Raw genomic sequence first — 21,654 nt, forward strand, 5'->3', positions numbered from 1 at the left:
CAAGGAAATAGATGCTGCTGTGTGTATCATTCATAGGCAAATTGAGCGGCAAGAAAGAACTTACTAATGCTGGAAAGAATATATACGTTGGATAGCTTTATCAAACTGAATACAAAAAATACATTCAGTGAAAAAAAAGCTAAATAGAAGGTAAACTAATAATTTCAGAGCTGCTTTCCCCCGATTAGTTTTTTCATTGTTTGGATTTTGATTCTATAATTAATAATGGAAGGATCAGATTCTGGTCATGTGGGTGTTTAAGGCTGATTTTGGAACCACAGGCATGTATTTGTATTTCTTGTATTTTCCTGTAGAAATAGGATATTTTTTCTTTCATATTGCATTTTAAAAAGGACAAAAAATAATTTTATCAGTTGAAATAGGTTTTTTTTAATATTTTTTTGTAATTTCTTTCCTTAAATTGTATGCATCAATAATTCTATGAATTTTAGGAAAGAGCTTGCTGTTGTTTAAAAGAGGAAAAAAAAAAGGAATGAATTCTCAGAGTTACTTTTTTATTTATGCTGCATTTGTGTATATGTTTGTCTTAAATTTAAGCTTAATATTTTTTATAAATGTTTATTTTTTATAAATGTTTATTCATATAGTGCTTAAAACATTCCTACAGTTTCTATAGGGTATTGAAGGCGAGCTCATTGTTTATTAATAAAACCCTTTGCAGCGTTCATGTATTGCTGTCCAATCTTTGCAGGTGCTGAAGAGAAAATTTTGGAAGAGTTTAAAGAAACACACAATGCCGACTCTCCAGATTTTCAGCTCCAGGCAATGATCCAGGCTGCTGGCAAGCTAGTACTGATTGACAAGCTGCTGCCAAAACTGAAGGCTGGTGGCCACAGGGTGCTTATCTTTTCCCAGATGGTGCGCTGCTTGGACATACTGGAAGACTACCTCATTCAAAGACGGTGAGAGCAACAATATAATACAATTATAAATAAACTGTGCCTTCCTCAGTGGCCACAGTATTTAAGATGTGAGTAATCCATAACGAGAAAGGATGAAATTCAAACACTACAGTGTTTTCTGTAGCGATCTGATTAAGGGAAGGAACATACTTCCTTGCCTTGAAGTAAGTTGCAAGTACTGAGTTTTTTCTGTCGAGTGAATACAAAATTACTTCATATGGAGAACTTTAAACCTCTTAGTGTACTGCTCAGTTAAATGTTTTGGTGGCTCTAGAGTTTTGTAGCTTAGACCTAAATGTTTATTTCATTTCTTAGAGTGAAGGTCTGTTCTTTACCAAAAGGTGCAGAGCAGAAGACAAAGTAGGATGTCTTTTACTGATGAAGTTAGTGGATACAGGAGCAGTCACTTAGTTTATTGGAGTTCTTTTGACCCTATAGTAGCATATTACTCTTTTTTTTTCCAATTTTTTAAAAAATTGCATATTCTTTTAAAGAAAGAATGCAGCTGCAGTAAAGCAATCCCTAAAATGCATCTGTTTTTCAGGTACCCATATGAGCGAATTGATGGCCGAGTAAGAGGCAACTTGCGTCAGGCAGCTATTGACAGGTTTTCAAGACCTGATTCTGATAGGTTTGTTTTCCTGCTGTGTACAAGAGCAGGAGGTTTGGGCATTAATCTTACTGCTGCTGATACCTGCATCATTTTTGATTCAGACTGGAACCCCCAAAATGACCTCCAGGTAATGTTACAAGAAATGATTTTATTGAAAATTTTTCTTTGCCTTTTTGCTGTGAAATTTTCTTCATGTACAAGAGAAATTATCCATTATCATTCTCTTGAAAGCATAAACATTATTATTTATATTGAAAACAATAACTTTTAAAGTAAGTTCTCTGTGTTGATTATTTTAATTTTGTTTTTCTTCCTTTTGTGACCTGTAACTGATTATCTGCCTTTGTTTCATCAGGCTCAAGCACGATGTCACAGAATAGGGCAGAGCAAATCAGTGAAAATTTACAGATTGATAACAAGAAATTCTTATGAAAGGGAAATGTTTGACAAAGCTAGCTTGAAGCTGGGCCTTGATAAGGCTGTGCTACAGTCTATGAGCGGAAGAGAAAATGCTACAAATGGGGTGAGAATTAATATTTTAAGGTGCACTGTCAACAAATGCTATGAATGTGTTAGACTTTTCTTACTTGTTTGCATTTTAGCTGGAGGACAGTGGTTTTCAGATGGACTATGGCATATATTTTAAATTAGGGTTAATTAAGGGCATTGGCTACGTGAACTGGCTCAGCCTATCTAATGGCTCACTTATTGCCAAAAGGGGGCAGGTGGAGTCATGTTCCCTCAATCTTGATCTGTTCTTGTCATTCCACCCTTTACATTGTGTTGATCCTGGCACTTTATGGATTTCTTCTAGTTAGCTTTTGCTGGCGTAGCCTTTTTGCTTTGGACTTTCTTTGCTTTAGCTTTTTTGTCAGGTTAGTAAGTTAAATCTGCTCCCAGGAGGAGTTCAGCAGTCATCAGAGCTAAAGGAATTCAGTGACAATGAATTATTAAGTTGTTTAAACTACTTGCATAACTTCGCCCTGAGAATTTTGTTGTTTGTATTCTTCTTTAAAAGGTGATTTCAAATTGACCAACACCATGTTATTGTAGTGTTTCAGTTCTTAAAATTGCCAAATAAGAGGACAATCAATCTGATTGTGCTATCAAATGAACACATTGGCTAGTGTCAAAAAAAAACAAAAACAAAAACAAACCCCCTCTCTTATGTGTTACAGGTGCAACAGCTTTCTAAAAAAGAAATTGAAGATCTTCTTCGAAAGGGGGCATATGGTGCTCTGATGGATGAGGAAGATGAGGGGTCTAAGTTTTGTGAAGAAGATATCGATCAGATTCTCTTAAGGCGAACACACACAATTACTATTGAATCTGAAGGAAAAGGCTCAACATTTGCAAAGGTGTGCACTGAAATTCAGAGGAAAATAAATAAAATCTGACCAGAATAGATGGAAATAGTATTAAGTTGCCTTCTGTGTCTATTTATTTTTTCACTGTACTTGTCTCAGGTATTTTCCTTGCAAATGTTGGGAATCTATATTTTCCAGGTTTACCTTCTTTCTTTCTTGATGCTACCATTTTATAAGTTCTAAGTAGTGTATTTGCTAGAGAAAAATAGGTATTTGTTGTAGCATGTAGTTAAGAAACCAATGCATGTGTTTTCACATTTATTAGGCTAGTTTTGTTGCATCTGGGAACAGGACAGACATTTCTTTGGATGACCCTAATTTTTGGCAGAAGTGGGCGAAGAAAGCTGAGCTGGATATCGATGCTTTAAATGGAAGGGTAAGAGCTTTATGATTGTTCCTAGTACAACTAAATTGAGGATTTTTCCCCTCTCCTAAATTTCTACATTTTCACTTTTATTTTAGAATAACCTGGTTATTGATACACCAAGAGTAAGAAAGCAAACCAGACTCTACAGTGCAGTCAAAGAGGATGAACTGATGGAGTTTTCAGACTTGGAAAGCGATTCTGAAGAAAAGCCTAGCACAAAACCCCGTAGACCTCAGGACAAATCACAAGGTTATGCAAGAAGTGAATGTTTCAGGGTGGAGAAGAACTTGTTGGTTTATGGGTAAGCATGTACAAATATACTGATTGTGGCTAAACATGTGAAAATACAGAAATTATTATAGTAAATAACTCATCCTTCTCTTGGACACATTCACATCATCTCTTACTGTATAATGTTTGCCTCATTATGCTGTATACATGCCAGTGAGATTTTTTTGGTTGCTATGTATATATAGGTTGTTTATATATGTGTTATTTAGTTTAAAGTATCTGAGTGTCTATCAGATGGCTATGAGCTCACTGGTATGATAAATAGTTTTGCAATGATGGAATACTTGTTTCTGGTTTCTCATAGCATAAATATTCTTGAGTTATCGAGTTCTAATCTCTCTTTTCTAAGTGTTGAGGAGAGTAATAAAAGTGTATTTGTAAAGAACAATGTAGTTCTGAAATCAACAGTCAATCTAGAGGTTTTCAACACAGATTCTGGTATTTTGGCACCACTTAAATTTTATACTTTATATTTTTCCCCATTGAATGTGTCAATTTGAATTTTATCTCTTTTCAAACAGGTAGCTATTTTTGATTGCTGACACATTAGGCTTCAGAATGATTGTCTTTATTTTAGGAAGTAGAATACAACAATTGCTAATAATGGATTTCAGAATCAAACTAGGAATGATTCTGCAAATCCCATGATTGTAGGGATTGGTTGAGTTTCCTATTTGTAGCTTACTGGGACCATTAGAGTTAAACATATGTACTTTATTATTTTGAGTGTAGTTCAATTGCAGCTTTACGAGCAGTGAACTTATTGCCTGTTCTGTAAAATAAACATTCTTAACTCTTTGGTGCTGGAGGTAGAATTCCCTGACGTAATCTGCAAATGCAAAACGCATTAGTGCTAACACAGGAGGTCCCAACTTGCTTGGTACCAGGAGTTAAATTGAAAGTCACAAATTAAAATACCAGTGCCCTGGCTGTTGTATTGAACATATTTTTCTTCTAGCTGGGGTCGGTGGACTGACATCCTCTCACACGGGCGCTATAAACGTCAGCTAACAGAACAAGATGTGGAAACCATCTGCCGGACTATCTTGGTGTATTGTCTTAATCATTACAAAGGGGATGAAAATATCAAAAGTTTCATCTGGGATCTGATCACTCCAACTGCAGATGGGCAAACTCGAGCTTTGGTTAATCATTCCGGTATGTCTACCACAATCAAATAATGATGCTGGTAAATAGGAAAGAATTGCTTCAGTCATGCTATGTATTTAGTTTAAACTATAGCCATTCTGACATGTCGTAGGATCTTGTCAGATTTTATGAGTAAGGTGGGCTTTGACTTGGTCTGTACTTAAAGGGGAAGTCTCCCTCACACACTTTGTAGAATGCAGTGTTGAATCAGTTTTAAACAAATATTTTAGTATAAGTTTTAACTGGCACCTACTGCTGGAGTTAATATCTTTTAAATTGCCATAAATCAGAAAGCTTGTTTCCTTACAGCCATTCAGATTCATGAGAGTTTTTACAAGAAATATTTATATAACACCATTTTCTGGCTAGCACTCTGAATTTTTGAAATCTTCACACCTAAATTTGCATGAAAGTTTTGGTTTATTTTGTTACTTGCAATTTTCTGTACTGAATTATGTTGCTGTTCAGTTTTTGGTGGTTGTGTTGCCCACAAAGTAATTAAAAATAGCAGTGATACTTAGCTTTAAATGTATGTTTGTAATGTAGTTTGGGGTGAGAGTTTTTCTATTCGGATTGTGTAAGAAATATTTGGGTTTTATCTAGGTCTGTCTGCACCAGTGCCCAGAGGGAGGAAAGGGAAGAAAGTAAAAGCCCAGAGTTCACAGCCAATGCTGCAAGATGCCGATTGGCTCACAACCTGTAATCCAGATGTATTATTTCAAGAAGACAGCTATAGGAAACATCTCAAACATCACTGTAATAAGTAAGTACTAATAAATGTATCATTTAGAGGTTTGGGGTTTTTTTTAACTACATGCTTCTGAAAAGTCCGCAACTTAATTTTGATATATTTAATAGAACACAGGGCCATTTAATAGGATGTAAAGGCCATTATTACTTTTTAATTTGCTGATAATCGTCTTAATAGATATCTGGATACTTCTGTAAGCTCTTTATGACTGATCAGCACAGTTCTGAAGAAAATTGTTGTCTACTTACTAAGTAAGAATGGAATCAGATGAAGTTATTACTTTTACCATAAGACTGTATTCCTACACTGTCTATTTCTCTTGACAGTTGGCTATCTTTAAACAACAGCTGTTTGCTTCTTACGCTTCTCGTGGGGTCTCTCAGGCTGATGTCCTTAAGGTTCTCTTCCTTAGATGTTAAACTCATATATCCAGTTTCCAGAGTTTCTTGTAGCAGTTCAGCTATATGTGGGCATATCTTTTCTCTTCATTCTTTTTCTCCCTTCCTCTCTCGCTCTTCACATTATACAGATTTTATTTTTTTTTCTCCTTTGAGATGAAATTTCTCACTGAATTCTCTTACCTGAATTGATTTGTCCTGATTTGATTTCTGAAATTCTAACATGTTACTAAACTGGAAACCTTTGGGGATAAAGATCATTATATTTATTTTTTTTAATGGTTGCATGAATGTCTCTTAAGAGACTCTCTTACCTGTTTTCTGGCTTTTGTTTCATAATATCTTATTTTTATGTCAGGTTCCTTTGACTCCATCTCAGTTTTGCTACTATATTATCCATTATAGACACTGAACCTACCCTTGTCCCAAAAATACCTGGTTTTAGGGTTTAGGGATCGTTGTTTGCTTTTGGTATTAGGAACATTTGGTTTTGTTCTTAAATTTCTACTCACTGTTGTATATATACCATACAACTGTAATGCAGTGTTACTGAAAGGTTGTCATTACGTTTGTGTTTTGAATATGTATTGTGTCTTATTGATGCTGTTTACTGGAAAGAAATTATTGATTTGAAAAGTACCTGTGGGCTGTCAATAGGGGGTGTGATGTGAAGGAGGAAAGGCATTTAGGGGGTTTATTACCTCATTTCCAGATGCTAACCAAGTTTAATTCTCAGCTGATGACAACAGATACTCATAGAATTACGTTAGCAAGCACGCTTCCAAATAAACCTTTTTGTGATTTTTTTTTTTTTCTGAACTGTTACTCAGATCTGTTATTACACTTCACTTGCTCTTGAAGTAATAAAATTCTTTCCTGGAACATTATTATAATCTTTCAGGTAACATGTCTCCATTACTTGTTATATCAGTTTGCAGATCAGACTTTAAATTATTTTTTAAAATATTGCTTCTTTAATAATATAATTACAAGGATCGGGAAGACTGGTAATTGTGCAAGAATGTTTTCAGTTGCTATCTTTTTCCTTCGCTTCCCAGATCCACCAGGACTAAGTGAATTGTAGAAACCACATGTTTAGCACAGATAAAATCACACAGAGGTGGAAGCCAGTTAATAATCTGAGTAATTTCTTTCAAAGGTACCAGTAGCAGTTGGCTTTATAAGAACTGATGTCCTGTTCTTGTGTACCATGTATGCTGGTTTAATGCATAGGACTCCTGAAAGATTCAAAGAGCCTCTGGTTTTTGGTTGCTCTTGGGTTTTATTTCCTGCTCCTCCTCTTTGGCTTGATGTAACAGCTGTTATTGCTTCATACTAAGATGATAGAGACCCTCAACAGCTTATTTACATAACCACACAGGGAGCAGGGACACCTTACTGGTCCCAGTTACCGTGCGTACAAAAAGAAGCATGTCTGACATGCTTTGAATTGCAGACATGACCTTCATTCAAATCCCTCCTCTTGGAGGTTTGATTGAGTAACACGTGTGAAACCGGGTATTGCTCTGGTTGCATCAGGTCTCTAATGAGGAGCTCTCAAAACTGGTGGTGGTCTAAATTTTTCATGCAAGTGGGTGATCAGATTACTGCTTCCCTGGTCACCCTTGCTATTCCAGGAGCAGCAGCAATTCGACAGTTGCTGTGATGGATTTAAATACAGTGAGAGGGCAGGCTGAGTAATCTCCATCTTAGCCAGTACTGGTTTTACTTCGTGAACTAGGCAGCAGGGGGTGCCCTGAATTGGGTAAACATAGGAGAGCAGGATTATTTTCAGGTAGATACTTTTTCTACAGAAATGACCTCATTTCAAGTCTCCTTGAAAAGCCAGTCTGCCATTCTCTCTCCTGCCAGCTTCAAGTGTGACCACAACACCTGACAGTGCTTCCAAAAATGACTGTAGTATTGCAGAAATGGGGAAAAATAAACCATGAAGATTTTCACTTCCTTGTAGCAGTTAGGTTGTGCATAGGTAAATAAATAGCAGTTTGAACTATAAAGAGTAAAAATAGTTAATATCTCTCAAGGGAAATGGGGGATTATTTTTCTCCCCCATTCTCAGAAGCAGAAAGTTGTATAATCTGAAAAACCTGACATTCCATATTGAGGGTTTATTGTAAGGTAGTAAAACCAGATTTTATATCTCGTTTATTCCTACAACTTCTGATGTGCTTCCAAAAATGGTATTAAGGCAGCAGCTGAGGAAATTTTATGAGATAATGAAGCAGAACAGTTACTGAAAGCCATCTGCTCAGTTGTTTACAAACTTGCTTCAATACTTCAGAGGCAGTGGTAGAGTACGTGTCTAAACTTCACAAGCTGCACTAGGTAGAACTAAATGAAATGCGCCGAGGCCGGGCTGAGCTGGGTCCCTCTCTGTGCAGTGTAAGCAGTTGCCAGGCAGGCCTGTTGGAAGCCAGCAGAAAGCACCACACAGAGGTGATTATGTGCCACCATCTGTCACGCTTCAAGCCTACCATACAGCATGGCTAATCAGCCTTGGCAGGATGATGGATGAACAGCAGCAGCTGCCAAAAGCCACTGTTGGCAAACAGTCCTGAAGTTAAGAACTTTTTCCCCCCTCTGCCTTCCTCTCCAGGGTCCTGCTGCGTGTCCGCATGCTCTACTATCTACGACAAGAAGTTATAGGGGACCAAGCAGACAAGATCTTAGAGGGTGCTGACTCAAGGTTAGTGCAAGTGCAGGTTTATTTTTTGCTTTATGACACTGGCTTTTATAAAGTACACATACTATAATAATGCAACGTTTAAAGGTTGTCACCCTTTATGTGTGTTCTCAAGCAGCCTTATATTATTTTATCAAGCGCAGCGGGCAATTTTCTTGGGGGAGGAAACAATGTGGGAAATGACAGAAGTGGATTTACAGGTCTGCTAATATTGAGGGATTATTCTATCACAATTTAAAAAATGAAAAAAATACTAAGACTTTAAATGAATCATATTTAGATAACCATTCCACTCCCAAAATAGCCTAATGTTGGGGTTTTTTTGTTGGGGGTTTTTTGGCTGTTTGGTTGGTTTTTTGTTTTTTGTTTAACCATCCTAATTATTTTTTGGGATATTTCAGTTTCTGTGTTGGGTTTCAGGGTGTTTTTCCCCCCTCAAAATTAATATTTACCACTTGGGAGGCTTTTTTGTTTTGCTTTGGGTTTTTTGTTTTCGGTTTGGTTTTTTTCCCCCTTTTTTTGTTGTTTGTTTTTGTCTTGTTTTGTTTTGTTTTAAAATCTTTGTCCAGTAATACCTTTGAGAAAGTATATAATGCTGTCTTCACAGTGAGGTAGATGTGTGGATACCTGAGCCATTCCATGCCGAAGTTCCTGCAGACTGGTGGGATAAGGAGGCAGATAAATCCCTCTTAATTGGAGTTTTTAAACACGGTAAGTGATGTCTCACTCTGAACAAAACTCAGTTGTAAAGCTTTCAGTGTGTAGGACTGTTCAGTCATAATATTAACAAGTATTGTTCCAAAGAACTGTTGGCTTGTATCTCCCTTTTTTTCTTGCCTGCATTAAAAACCTAATATGAGCTGTAAATATCAGATGCTGTTTTTAAATGTTTGCAGAACATTTGAGAAGAAAACATTACTTTCTTGGCTGTAAATAAAACAAAGCCATATTTGTTTAAATAATAGCCAAATAGTAAGATAGATCTCCATAAACTTTGCTTCCAGCACTGCTTCACTTGCTAACTCTGCCAACCAGTGTCAAAGTGGACGGTGGGCTTAACCTCTGCTATTAATCTGTACAAGTGCCTCCTGGGCTTTGTTCCAAGCAATATTTCACAAATGTCAGTGTTGAGAACTCCCGGCTCCCTTGAGTGGGATGCAGCCTTGTTAACTTTGAAAGGCTGGGGATGCAGAGCTGGCATGATATATACAGTGAGCGATTCCTGATTATAATCCCAATTCTCTGGAGGTCGCAGAGGTATTCTCAGCAGCCCAGCCTGACTAAAGGGGAGAATGATGGCTTATAAAACCTTTCATGATTACAGTTTGGCTTGAGGCTCTACAGCAGTTAGGAGCAGTGTGTTGTAGTACAAATCCTAATTGAATTGTGCTGTTCTGCCTATGTACAGCAGCTCTGTGTTGTGGGCTCAGCTGAGGCAAGTCTAGTCTAAAAATCATTTTCCTGCAGTGCACTGTTGGGATCTGCCATTTTCCATCTAGTCAACTTGGGCAGTAAAAAAGCAAACAGCAGTTTGAAAACCATAGAGGGAACAGTGTCATCTTACTGACATGCATCATCCTAAACCTAATAAGACAGGTTCGTTGGCCTTACGTATAACCCATGTATACAGCATTTTTTCAGCCTATATTGAGGGTTCCAGCAGGGCTGGAGCTATAGAAAATGTGTATGTGTGTGTTTCCATTCACATCTGTGTGTTTCCACAGGCAAGTATTGAATGTGGAGATCCAGTGCAAAAGTCATATAGGAAACTTCAAGTTTTTCGCTTGTGAAAGGTTTTTGCTTAACCTTATAACAACATTAAATTCAATGCTTTCTTGACTATCTTCCATTCATTAATGTTATTGATGGGAAAATGTTTCTGTGCTGATGGAGTTTACCAATATGAACAATTTCTCTATGTGAATGAAGTGATTGTTTGCAGCATGGTGACAGCTCCTTTGTTTTATTTAAAAATAAATAAATGAATCCAGGAAGTTGTACTTCTAGTGCCTAAACCTGTTCTACTCACAGTTGGTCATAGCTTTTAAAAAAACATTTGTCTCCCACTCTGCATGCAGGTTATGAGAAGTACAATTCTATGAGAGCTGATCCAGCACTGTGCTTTCTGGAACGGGTTGGCATGCCTGATGCAAAGGCCATAGCTGCTGAACAGAGAGGGACAGACATGTTAGCAGATGGCGGTGATGGGTAAGGAGGACATGAAAAAATTAATAAACTTTATCGGCATTGTATATGTTGGCATGAGTTCATATGTCATATTTTACTTACATGTTGCCTGAGGATATGAAGTGACCATATGATGTACAAAGTACATAGAGTAGTTTACACAGTTGAGCATGAAATATAAATGTGTAACTTGGTACACCATACTGGTGGCATTTGTAGCTTTTTTGCTTCTGTCCAGAAAATCAGTCCCCCTCAAAAACAGTATACTTCTTGAAAATATTTCATCTAAATATTTTATAGGGGTGAATTTGACAGAGAGGATGAAGATCCAGAATATAAGCCAACCAGAACTCCTTTCAAGGATGAAATTGATGTAAGAACTTCCAACTTTCTGTATTTACAAATATATATAATTATAACTGATTCTCCATATTTATTTTAATGTGCAGTTCTTAAGTTTGAGAGCTACCAGATAAACACACCTTACAAAGATTGTTTGCTGCTCTGCTTGAGAAATGACATATTTTTCTTCTCAAATGATGACATATGGTCAAAACTGAAAACTAAAATAACTTCTGTCTTCTCCCCAAGGAATTTGCAAACTCACCTCCAGAAGACAAAGAGGAGTCCATAGAAATACACTCAAGTAAGGCTGTAGCAAAGAAATTAGGAAGGCAAAAAGGAATTGTTTAGTGAAAGGTGGACTGTTTATATTACTATGAGGGGATAGGTGATGTTTTGGGGCAGTACCACAGTAAACTTTTTACTGCCAAATTTCTTCGTACTTCACGTTTTACAAAACAATTATTTACTGTCTTTAAATAATCTACATTATAGTTCTCTGGATTTTTAATTACATTGTAGAAACTGTGATGATAAATACCGGATGTTTCATAATGCAGCCGTTGATGGTTTTGCTGAGATAATCTTGGAAGTTACAGATCTGTTGTTTCCTCAGTATGGAGGAAAACTGCCAAGTTTAAGTGAGAATAATAAAGTGGGAAATGATAAGCATAGGTGTTTCCTCAGAGGGAGAATAATATTCTTAGTAATGTATTTAAAGATGCATTGCATTAATTTAAATACCTACAGTGTTCATAATATATTTGAATTCATAACATTGAATAATAATGCTTGATTGTTATCTCTAAATGCTTCACAAGCATTTCTGAGTTCTTAGAGTTGGATGATTTGATTCTATTTTTTTATCTCCTACCAATGGTTGTCCTGTTTCTAATTTGTTGTGCACCATTATTAGAGGCACATGTTCTTATCTGATAAAACGGGAATCCAGTTATAGCCATTGAAACTTTGAAATGTTTAGTGTTGGTAATACTTCTCTCTTCTCTAGACAAGCACAGTGAAAGCAATGCTGACTTAGGCCAACTCTACTGGCCCAACACTTCAACCCTGACTACCCGTCTGCGTCGCCTCATTACTGCCTATCAGCGCAGCTATAAAAGGCAACAAATGAGGCAAGAGGCACTAATGAAGACTGACCGCAGGAGACGTCGGCCTCGAGAAGAAGTGAGGGCACTAGAAGCAGAAAGGGAAGCTATAATAACTGAAAAACGACAGAAGTGAGTTTCTCAGTGATACCTTTCTTTAAATGCTGTTTGAGCTTGCATGTCACCAGTGATGCTCTTCTGTTTTGAAAGAGTAAACTAAGGGGGGTTTGGGGCATCTAAACTATGTTTGGATTCTTGTTTATTTGGTGGCCTCACTTCTCTTGCTTCCTCCTTGACTAGATGGACAAGAAGAGAAGAAGCTGATTTTTATCGTGTGGTGTCTACTTTTGGAATTATTTTCGATCCTGTAAAACATCAATTTGAGTGGAATCAATTTCGAGCATTTGCCAGGCTTGATAAAAAGTCCGATGAAAGCTTGGAAAAGTATTTTAATGGCTTTGTGAATATGTGTAGACGAGTGTGCCGAATGCCAGTCAAACCAGATGATGGTAAGTTTTAACTACCTGTGGAAATCAACATGACTACTGACAGTGGAACTGTTGAAACTTTCTGCCCAGGTGTAACAATTTTAATATAAGTGTACGTTTAATCCATGTTAAACAATACAAATTGATGTCATTGCAGAACCACCTGATCTTTCCACAATGATCGAGCCAATCACAGAAGAGCGTGCTTCTAGAACTTTATATCGCATAGAACTGTTGAGAAAAATCCGCGAACAGGTTCTCCATCACCCGCAGCTGGGGGAGAGGCTAAAACTTTGCCAACCAAGTTTGGACCTGCCAGAGTGGTGGGAGTGTGGTAAACATGACAAAGACTTACTGATTGGTGCTGCTAAACATGGAGTCAGTAGGACAGATTATCACATTCTGAATGATCCTGAACTCTCTTTTCTTGAGGCTCACAAGAACTTTGCTCAAAACAGAGGGACAGGCAGTGCAAATACTGTCTCTTCTGTAAACCCTCTGGGTGCTGGCTGCAGTCAAACACCACCTATTGTCCCATCCACACCAGTACAAGAAGAAAAGACTATGGAACAAACAGAGTCTAAAGCTGAAGGGTCTGAAAATGCAGCAGCCAAAGAAAAGTCTGATATCAAAGAGGAAACTGATATTGCAGATAAGGACACTAAACCAGACTGTGATGCTGAGGCTGAGCCTGGCTCTGTTAAATGTGAATTGAAAGACATAGAAATGAGTACAGATGTAGATCCAAAATCTATTTCTGAGAAAGGTTCAGAAGAAGATGAAGAGGAGAAACTGGATGATGATGATAAATCAGAAGAATCCTCCCAACCTGAAGGTAATGCATAGGTCAGATGAGTTCTGTGTGTTTAACTGTGAGTCCCAGAGTTGTTCTAGCCAGCTGGTAAGTGGCACACATGGTGCCATTATGGAATGCGGGATGGGCTGTATGTAGCAGTTCCTCTGCCCTTCCATAATCAGGTGGCTAGATAAGCTTTCATAGGAACCATCCAGCATCAACAGGGTATTCCCCCACAAGGGATAATTTTCAAGAGAGCTTGCTGAGCTAGTAAGCATGATCTCTGTGCCAAATGCAGAAGGCTAAGGCTCTACTGTAGTAATTACTGAACAAAAGCCCGAGTTAGAAATGTTGTGTCCAACCTGGTTGCCTTAGCCTGTCTAGTTAGGTTGACACTGGATGTTAATGCTTGGTCATGATTGTTATTCAGCAGGAGCAGTTTCTCAGGGTAAGAATTTTGATGAAGAAAGCAATGCCTCTATGAGTACTGCAAGGGACGAAACACGCGATGGATTCTACATGGAAGATGGTGATCCCTCTGTGGTTCAGCTGCTTCATGAGAGAACATTTGCCTTCTCTTTCTGGCCTAAGGTTGGTTAGGGGGTAGAAAGATATGTCTTTTTCAATATAACAGCATGCTTTGTATGATACTTCTAACAGGCAAGAGACTATTTTCTGTGAAAGATTGTGGAATAGCACTTTTTGCCTCTATTTCATACAAATTAGCAGTGGAAATGAAAGAAATTGCTTTGTTGAAAATAGTGTCATTTATTAAAACAACAAACATGGCAGACGTGAGTTCTTCATAGGGTCCATAACTGTGTCAGCAGCATCCAACCTCTTGCACCACTATACAATTCTGAATTATGAATTTTGTCTCCAGAGCGATCTCCAGAATTGAGAAATGAGACTTTCTACGATCACCACTTTATTGTGGGGTGATGAGGTTGTAGAGAAGAGTTTTGGTGACCTACATGATCTAAGCCATTATGTAATGTTGACAGATGTAATTGTATTAAGGTATCCTGCAAACATAAGCTGCAGTTTTAGATAGGATAAAGCTGTACCTTATTTTGGTAACAATGCAGAAAATTATCTAGTATAAAATGTTTTTAAAAATGCAAAACTGTAACCTTGTAATAAATCCATACTTAATTTAGTACTCTCCTTTGCAGTAAGAGGAGAGAGAAAAATAAAGTAGTAATAGTCTTAAGCTTACTAATCACCATAACAGGGCCATCTGGTTTGGGGTGGGGGGGGAAGGGGGAGAATGGCGGGAGGACCTTGCTCTTAATAGGCTTATTTCTGGGGAAAGCAAGCAGTCTGTTGCAGCTGCTGAGATTTGCTAGTGGCTTTTGCACTGTTTTGCTGTTCAGGAAGCTAACTGATGCTCATATTCCCTAACCAGCAGTATTTCTCGTGGTTCGGAAGTTTCTACTACTTCAGGCACATAGAATGTGCTTGAATACTGAAATGGAAAAAAATCAAATAATACTCCTCTGCTTTCAGGAAGTATTTTGGAAATATGGGCTAAAATCTTATTCCAGTCATAGTGTGAAAGTAGAACAGAAAATCCTTCATCTGTATAGGTTCGGCATAAGTAGACTAATAAACATAATTAGAGATTTTTAGTGTACACGCTTCAGTGAAATTTGAAGTGATAATGGGCGTGGAATGAAAATTGACATTCATTAGATGTCCCTAGGTTGGTGCCCGTTTCATAATGTTGAACTTTATTAATAGTGACGCTAATGAGGATCCACTTCCTAGGACAGAATTTCAGATCCAGCCTCTTGGATCTCAAGAACTGCAGCTTTAAGATACTGATTGCAGATGTTGTGATTTTCCCCTCCTAACTGTTGATTTTGCTAACTACTGAAGGTTTGCAGTGTAAAACAACAGTGAGTTTCTGTTAAATTTTTCAGTTAGTACATCGTCACACAGAAAACTTGGTCTGTTTTTAGTTCTTGCTCCCCCCAATATAAGTGCAACTTTTAAATCCTAGTGGTGTTTTATTCTATAAAATTGTGTGTTATCTTCTTGTAAGGTGATCGGTTTATCCTAATATGCAAGCATAGTTGTTTTTTGAATGTATTTCTTAAGCTCTGGAAACTGAATTGCATCATAATACTCATTTGAGTTTAAAAGGCGACTTCTGCATTGAAGGTTCATTACATACTTTTCCTTTATGCAGGACCGAGTAATGATCAACCGATTAGACAACATCTGTGAAGCAGTGCTGAAAGGGAAGTGGCCAGTAAATAGGCGCCAGATGTTTGATTTCCAGGGGCTCATACCTGGGTATACTCCAACAGCTGTGGACAGCCCTCTACAAAAAAGGAGCTTTGCAGAGCTCTCCATGGTTGGTCAAGCCAGCGTCAGTGGCAGTGAAGATATCACTGCTTCTCCTCAGTTATCAAAGGCAAGCCTGCATCTTCCTCTTTTTTACATAAAACATTTTATCTTGCAGTTTCTTCTTCTGCATAATAGAAAAAAATAACATGTCTTTAAATAAAATAGGAAAAAAGTAAAAGTGTTTCTTTGAATAAAATGAAGGCTTTGTTTTCAGAGTTATATGTTTGGAGTTTTATTTTAAATTGAGCATAGCAAACAGGGCTTTGCTAATGCTTGGAAATGCTCATTTTTCATTAGGAAGATGCACTCAATTTATCAGTTCCACGTCAGAGGAGGAGGAGACGAAGAAAGATTGAAATTGAGGCTGAGAGAGCTGCCAAGAGGAGAAATCTTATGGAAATGGTTGCCCAGTTACGTGAGTCTCAGGTGGTCTCAGAAAACGGACAAGAAAAGGTTGTAGATTTATCAAAGGCCTCACGAGAGGCAACAAGTTCTACCTCAAATTTTTCGTCTGTTACTTCAAAGTTTATCTTGCCTAATGTCTCCACACCCATGTCTGATGCCTTTAAAACTCAAATGGAGCTGCTGCAAGCAGGTCTTTCACGCACACCCACAAGGCATCTACTAAATGGCTCTTTAATAGATGGAGAACCGCCCATGAAGAGGAGGAGAGGAAGGAGGAAAAATGTAGAAGGGCTTGATCTGTTATTTATGAGCAACAAACGGACATCGTTGACTGTAGTAAGACCACAACCTTTTCCCTTTTTGTCTCATATTTGTTGTTCTGTCTCTGGTACTTCCTGAATGTGTTTAAAGTCTTGCTATACTCTCCCCATTAGTAACATACAGTTTTTGCCCAACCACGTTTTTCTTTGTTTAGAGCTGTTACTACTTTTTGAACCAAACAAAATGATCACATGAAGATTTTACTCAGCAAATTGTAGCGGAGTTTTAAGTAGCTCCCTCCTACTTTCAAAATTACTTTCTTTTTTTGTTAACATAAAATATTTCAACAACATACATTTTGAGGCTTCAGTATGTCAGCCTTACTGTGTTGAAAAGGGAGGGGAGGGTCTTGAAGGACATTAGCTGGAAAGACACAAAAACTGCTTTGTCTTTAGCTGTATATTCTTTATTGTTCAAGGATGCTAAATTTACAAAATTCTCTAATGCAACGATATTGCTTTACATAGTATGAATATTTAAACCCCATTAACTCTTGTGTATGAAAAATCTTGAACATTTCGGTCAGTCCCTGAAATTATTTCTTCAGCTGTTCTCTTGAAGTGAGAATTAATACAGAGGTTATTGTTTTCAGGAGGATGCAGAAGTGACCAAAGCTTTTGAAGAAGATATGGAAGCCCTACCAGCAAGGAACATTCCATCTCCTGGTCAATTAGACCCAGACACTCGCATCCCCGTAATCAATCTAGAGGATGGGACCAGGCTGGTGGGAGAGGATGCTCCGAAAAACAAGGATTTAGTTGAATGGCTTAAATTGCATCCTACTTACACTGTAGATATGCCAAGTTATGTACCAGTAAGTATGTGATTCTAAAAGCATTGTTCTATAGTATTAATGGAAAAGTTAGTTTTACAGATGTCAGAATGAATTTCCTCACATTAGGCATAGTCATTCGATTTTGTAACTTGGTTTTCAGTGGGGGTTTTCTCTTTAGCCATCCTTACTAATGTATCTAAACACGCAAGTGGCATTAGGATGTATGAGTTGCTTTTCCTTTCTTAATATTTGTGTCTAACAACATGTTAGAACAGCGTTTGTCAAGTTCTGTAGAATTTCTTCATCTAATACAAGAAAAATTTCTTCTGACATAATCTGAGAGTAAAGTAATTGACCCCTTCTTAAAACTGTTGTGAAAAGGGATGCTGTGATTGGTGATTTTTGTCAAGAAAAAGAAAAACTAAAAAGCAATACATTTCTCTTCTTTCCAGAAGAGTGCAGATGTGCTGTTTTCCCCATTTCAGAAGCCGAAACAAAAACGACACAGATGTCGAAACCCTAATAAACTGGATATAAACACCTTGACAGGAGAGGAAAGGGTACCTGTTGTAAATAAACGAAATGGAAAGAAGGTAAAAATTAAGTTAGTTCAGTTAAGGTCTTTAATAATGTCTTTTCATGTGGAAAGCAGGTTTTCTACTCCGAACTTTTAAACAGAAAGTTTAATAATTTGACACTGGCAGTTACTCGTACCAGGCTGTGCCACCTGGTTCCTTTAATTCCTCCTTTGCTTTTCTGATACATTCATATTAGTCGCTTGAGTGAATAGTTCATACTTTCTGAACCTATATAGCACAATTTTTCCTTACATCAGATTCAGATTTTATTACCAGACCTGCCTAAGCTGCAGCACTTAACTGTTTTTTTAAAATATGATTTTTTAAAACATAATTTTGTCAGTTCAGGTATCCATGTAGTTTTCCACAGTCTGAACTGAAAGTCTTCCCTGCTATCCTTCAGAGATGAAAGTGCACAGAGAGAAAATGTCCATATAGGTAGTTGTTGGATTTTTGTTAAAGTATTAACCTTGTCTCTTCCATTAGATGGGTGGAGCTATGGCCCCTCCAATGAAGGACTTGCCAAGATGGCTGGAAGAAAATCCTGAATTTGCTGTTGCTCCAGATTGGACTGACATTGTTAAACAGTCTGTAAGTGAAACTCTCATTCCATGCTTCACTGTAGATTATAGCACAGAAAAGTTGAAGGTTTTTTAAATTGATCATTAAGTCTTTATCTCATAGTTGGTTTTGAGAAAATTGTAGTGTCTGTAGGAGTTACCCAGCTCGGGGGGGATGGTGATAGGAGGCTGCTGGAGAATGGGGTTGAAATATACTCGAAAAATCAGCCACAGTTAAGGTAGCCTTCAGCATTTGTTTTGCCTTTTTTTTTTTTTATAAACAACAATCCTTAATAAATACAGGTATTTGTAATTAGGAACTGTTAAGAAAATTTTTGTCATATTCATGACAGAAATACATGTCGTTGTCTTGATAACAGGCAGCATCAAAGGAATAGGTTTTCTACCTTTTATTTTACAACATTTGTTTGAAAATAAAGGATAAAATCTGCAAGTACTCAATTTAATAGAATATTACTAACTGAAATTCAGTATGAATTACAAAGATATGAATTCATGACTGCAGCATATCAGGTTGGTTTTTTAATGAAGCTACAGAGTTTCAGCATGTATTGTTTTACTGTTGTGTTTAAGTGTAAAAAAAATCTGTGATCTTGCTTTCTTCAGCTTTCCTTACATGCTCTGCTGCCATTCACTTTAGTAGCTAGCTAGTCACCATTTGCCAGGGTGAAAAAAACAAACCACTTTTGGAGTATGCTGAAATCCCTTCTGTTTCTTCCATCGTCATCAGTTAACTGTTGAAAGCTATAAAAGCTAAATGAGAATAAAGCCTGCTTTTTACCTTCCCCTTTCAGGGTTTTGTTCCAGAGTCCATGTTTGACCGTCTTCTCACTGGACCTGTTGTGAGGGAGGAAGGAGCAAGCAGAAGAGGAAGAAGGCCAAAAAGTGAAATTGCCAAAGCAGCTGCAGCAGCTGCTGCTGTAGCATCAACTTCGGGAATCAACCCACTACTTATGAACAGTCTGTTTGCTGGAATGGACCTCACAAGCCTCCAGAACCTACAGAACCTGCAGTCTCTCCAGCTCGCAGGCCTCATGGGCTTTCCGCCAGGGCTAGCAACAGCTGCTGCTGCTGGAGGGGACACTAAAAATCCGGCTGCCATGTTGCCTCTGATGTTGCCAGGGATGGCAGGATTGCCCAATATGTTTGGACTAAGCGGATTGTTGAATAACCCCATAACAGCTACTACTGGAAATGCCACTACTGCTTCCGGTCAAGGAGAGACTGAGGATGGTGCTTCAAAAGCTGAAGAGAAGAAAAATGAGAATGAAGAGGAGAACAAAGACTCTGAGAAAAGCACAGACACTGTTTCTGCTACTGACTCTGCGAATGGATCTGTCAGTGCTGCTGCTGCGGCAACTACCGCCACTGCCACCACTACTACCACCACCAACACTGGATTGCCCACAAACCCTCTGGCCTTCAATCCTTTCCTGCTGTCTACCGTGGCTCCTGGCCTCTTCTATCCATCTATGTTTCTACCTCCAGGACTGGGAGGATTGACTCTGCCCGGTTTCCCAGCACTAGCAGGACTTCAGAATGCAGTGGGCTCCAATGAAGAGAAGGCTGCTGACAAAACTGAAGGAGCTGCCTTTAAAGATGAAGAAAATCTCGAAGGCAGTGATGCAGAGGAGAGCCTTGATAAAACTGCAGATTCCTCCGTTTTAGAAGATGAAATAGCACAGGGTGAAGAATTAGACTCACTTGATGGGGGGGGAAGAAATAGAAAACAATGAAAACGATGAATAACCAGTACCAGTTACAGTTAAAGTGTTTTAAACTTTTGACAAGTGGTAGTCCTACTGTTTACACTCACAGTTAATGTCCATACTTAGTTTTTATAAGCTGTTCTGTAACATAGTGTAGCAAAAAAAAAGTTCAAGTCATGTTATACAGATGTGTCAAAAGGTATCTTGGTCATTAAGTATTGTGCAGTGCATTATTTATTATCCCTAGGAGAGATGAAATTTGAGAGGTGATCATGTCTTTTTAAGGAAATTGACATAATGCTCTGCTTTTTTTTCTTTTGGTACCATTGGTATTATGAATTAAGCAGCAATTTTTAATCAAGTGGCACTAATAGAAGGAAGTGCTGCTTAAAGGAAGGATGAAGTTATATATTTAAATTTTTTTTTTTTTGCTGTGAAGGTCAAGATGAAATTTACCATACATATCGTACTCATGCTTCATTTTGACTGTATGGGAGTTCACCCGCTCACATGCGCGCACACACCCACACACACACTCTCTCTCTGACAATCTTCATGATAGTGTGAATGTCTCTGTCTTGAGACGCAGCAATAATAAGGCAGCTGTTGAATGTGAAGAGTACCTTTTGGAAATTAACCCACGGAGAAGGTTCTTACAGGATAAAGCTACAGTTTAATCGTCTCGTGATCTTGTAATGCACTGGTATAAACAAAAAGAAAAAATCAGGTACCTTTTTTAAATTAAAGGACTTTGTTACTTTAGCCACAAAGCTAAACAGCATTACCTCAACTCTAAACTAGCCTTGAAGTTTACAGACATGACTTTGTAAATGTATTGTTTTTCTTTGTTGTGATGTCTTTTTATTTTTTTTCTTTGGAAACTGCTATCATGTAAGATAAGATGTAAATTGCTGCCAACTGTAGTAATGATACTTTTAATAAAAGTGACCCATGATATGCAGAGATGTAATTATAGAATGTAGTGTTTAGGGACATCAAAACTGGTGTTCACTTTCTGTATTTGCATTTGTGGCTTTTTTATAGCATTTTCCTGCTATATTCTTTATAGATTAGTGGCTGTAAATGCTAAACTGATCGTCTTCAGGGGACTAGGCAGGAAGAGAAACCTTGAATTGCCTTCATATTTTCCACTCTAAGTAACTCTACAGAAATGCACGCTAAAATCCCTACTTTACTCCTTCAAAGGGGCATGAGAGACTGAGAATACTTTAAATGTGTTCAGCATGTGATAATGTGGTACACTAAAGAACAAAAGGGCAAAAGAAAAATGAGGCTTTAATAGGCACAATATCTAGGTCATTTATCCTTGGTTAATGGGTAGAAAAACACAATGCTGTAGTGACAGCAAGGGATACAAAGGCTCTGTGGTATCCTGTAGACCAGAGCTTGTGATGCCAGAAACCACTGTGTCAAACAACCTACATGAA

At 37.8% G+C, this 21,654-nt stretch overlaps 1 protein-coding gene across 6 annotated transcripts in view; it reads left to right on the top strand.

Annotated features, from left to right (window-relative positions):
• CHD7 (chromodomain helicase DNA binding protein 7) overlaps positions 1-21,181 on the top strand; it is a 129,713-nt gene extending 108,532 nt beyond the window's left edge. For 3 of the 6 annotated variants that reach the window (XM_027638452.1, XM_027638453.1, XM_027638451.1), the window contains 23 exons: positions 713-923; positions 1,468-1,663; positions 1,892-2,059; positions 2,715-2,894; positions 3,169-3,279; positions 3,366-3,571; positions 4,520-4,719; positions 5,314-5,473; positions 8,477-8,566; positions 9,171-9,274; positions 10,642-10,771; positions 11,051-11,123; positions 11,342-11,396; positions 12,102-12,330; positions 12,499-12,707; positions 12,844-13,521; positions 13,913-14,073; positions 15,677-15,904; positions 16,135-16,578; positions 17,156-17,377; positions 17,791-17,931; positions 18,403-18,507; positions 19,292-21,167. In XM_027638452.1, the coding sequence (XP_027494253.1) occupies positions 713-923; positions 1,468-1,663; positions 1,892-2,059; positions 2,715-2,894; positions 3,169-3,279; positions 3,366-3,571; positions 4,520-4,719; positions 5,314-5,473; positions 8,477-8,566; positions 9,171-9,274; positions 10,642-10,771; positions 11,051-11,123; positions 11,342-11,396; positions 12,102-12,330; positions 12,499-12,707; positions 12,844-13,521; positions 13,913-14,073; positions 15,677-15,904; positions 16,135-16,578; positions 17,156-17,377; positions 17,791-17,931; positions 18,403-18,507; positions 19,292-20,233 (5,243 nt within the window). In that variant the 3' untranslated portion in view covers positions 20,234-21,167. Of the gene's footprint in view, positions 1-712; positions 924-1,467; positions 1,664-1,891; positions 2,060-2,714; positions 2,895-3,168; positions 3,280-3,365; positions 3,572-4,519; positions 4,720-5,313; positions 5,474-8,476; positions 8,567-9,170; positions 9,275-10,641; positions 10,772-11,050; positions 11,124-11,341; positions 11,397-12,101; positions 12,331-12,498; positions 12,708-12,843; positions 13,522-13,912; positions 14,074-15,676; positions 15,905-16,134; positions 16,579-17,155; positions 17,378-17,790; positions 17,932-18,402; positions 18,508-19,291 lie in introns of all 6 variants that reach the window. The other 3 variants (XM_027638449.1, XM_027638455.1, XM_027638454.1) reach the window with 3 other exon arrangements.
• Positions 21,182-21,654: the final 473 nt, after the last annotated feature.

This window comes from Corapipo altera, unplaced genomic scaffold (genome assembly GCF_003945725.1).
Source record: "Corapipo altera isolate COAL_440 unplaced genomic scaffold, ASM394572v1 49, whole genome shotgun sequence".
NCBI classification, from domain to species: domain Eukaryota; kingdom Metazoa; phylum Chordata; class Aves; order Passeriformes; family Pipridae; genus Corapipo; species Corapipo altera.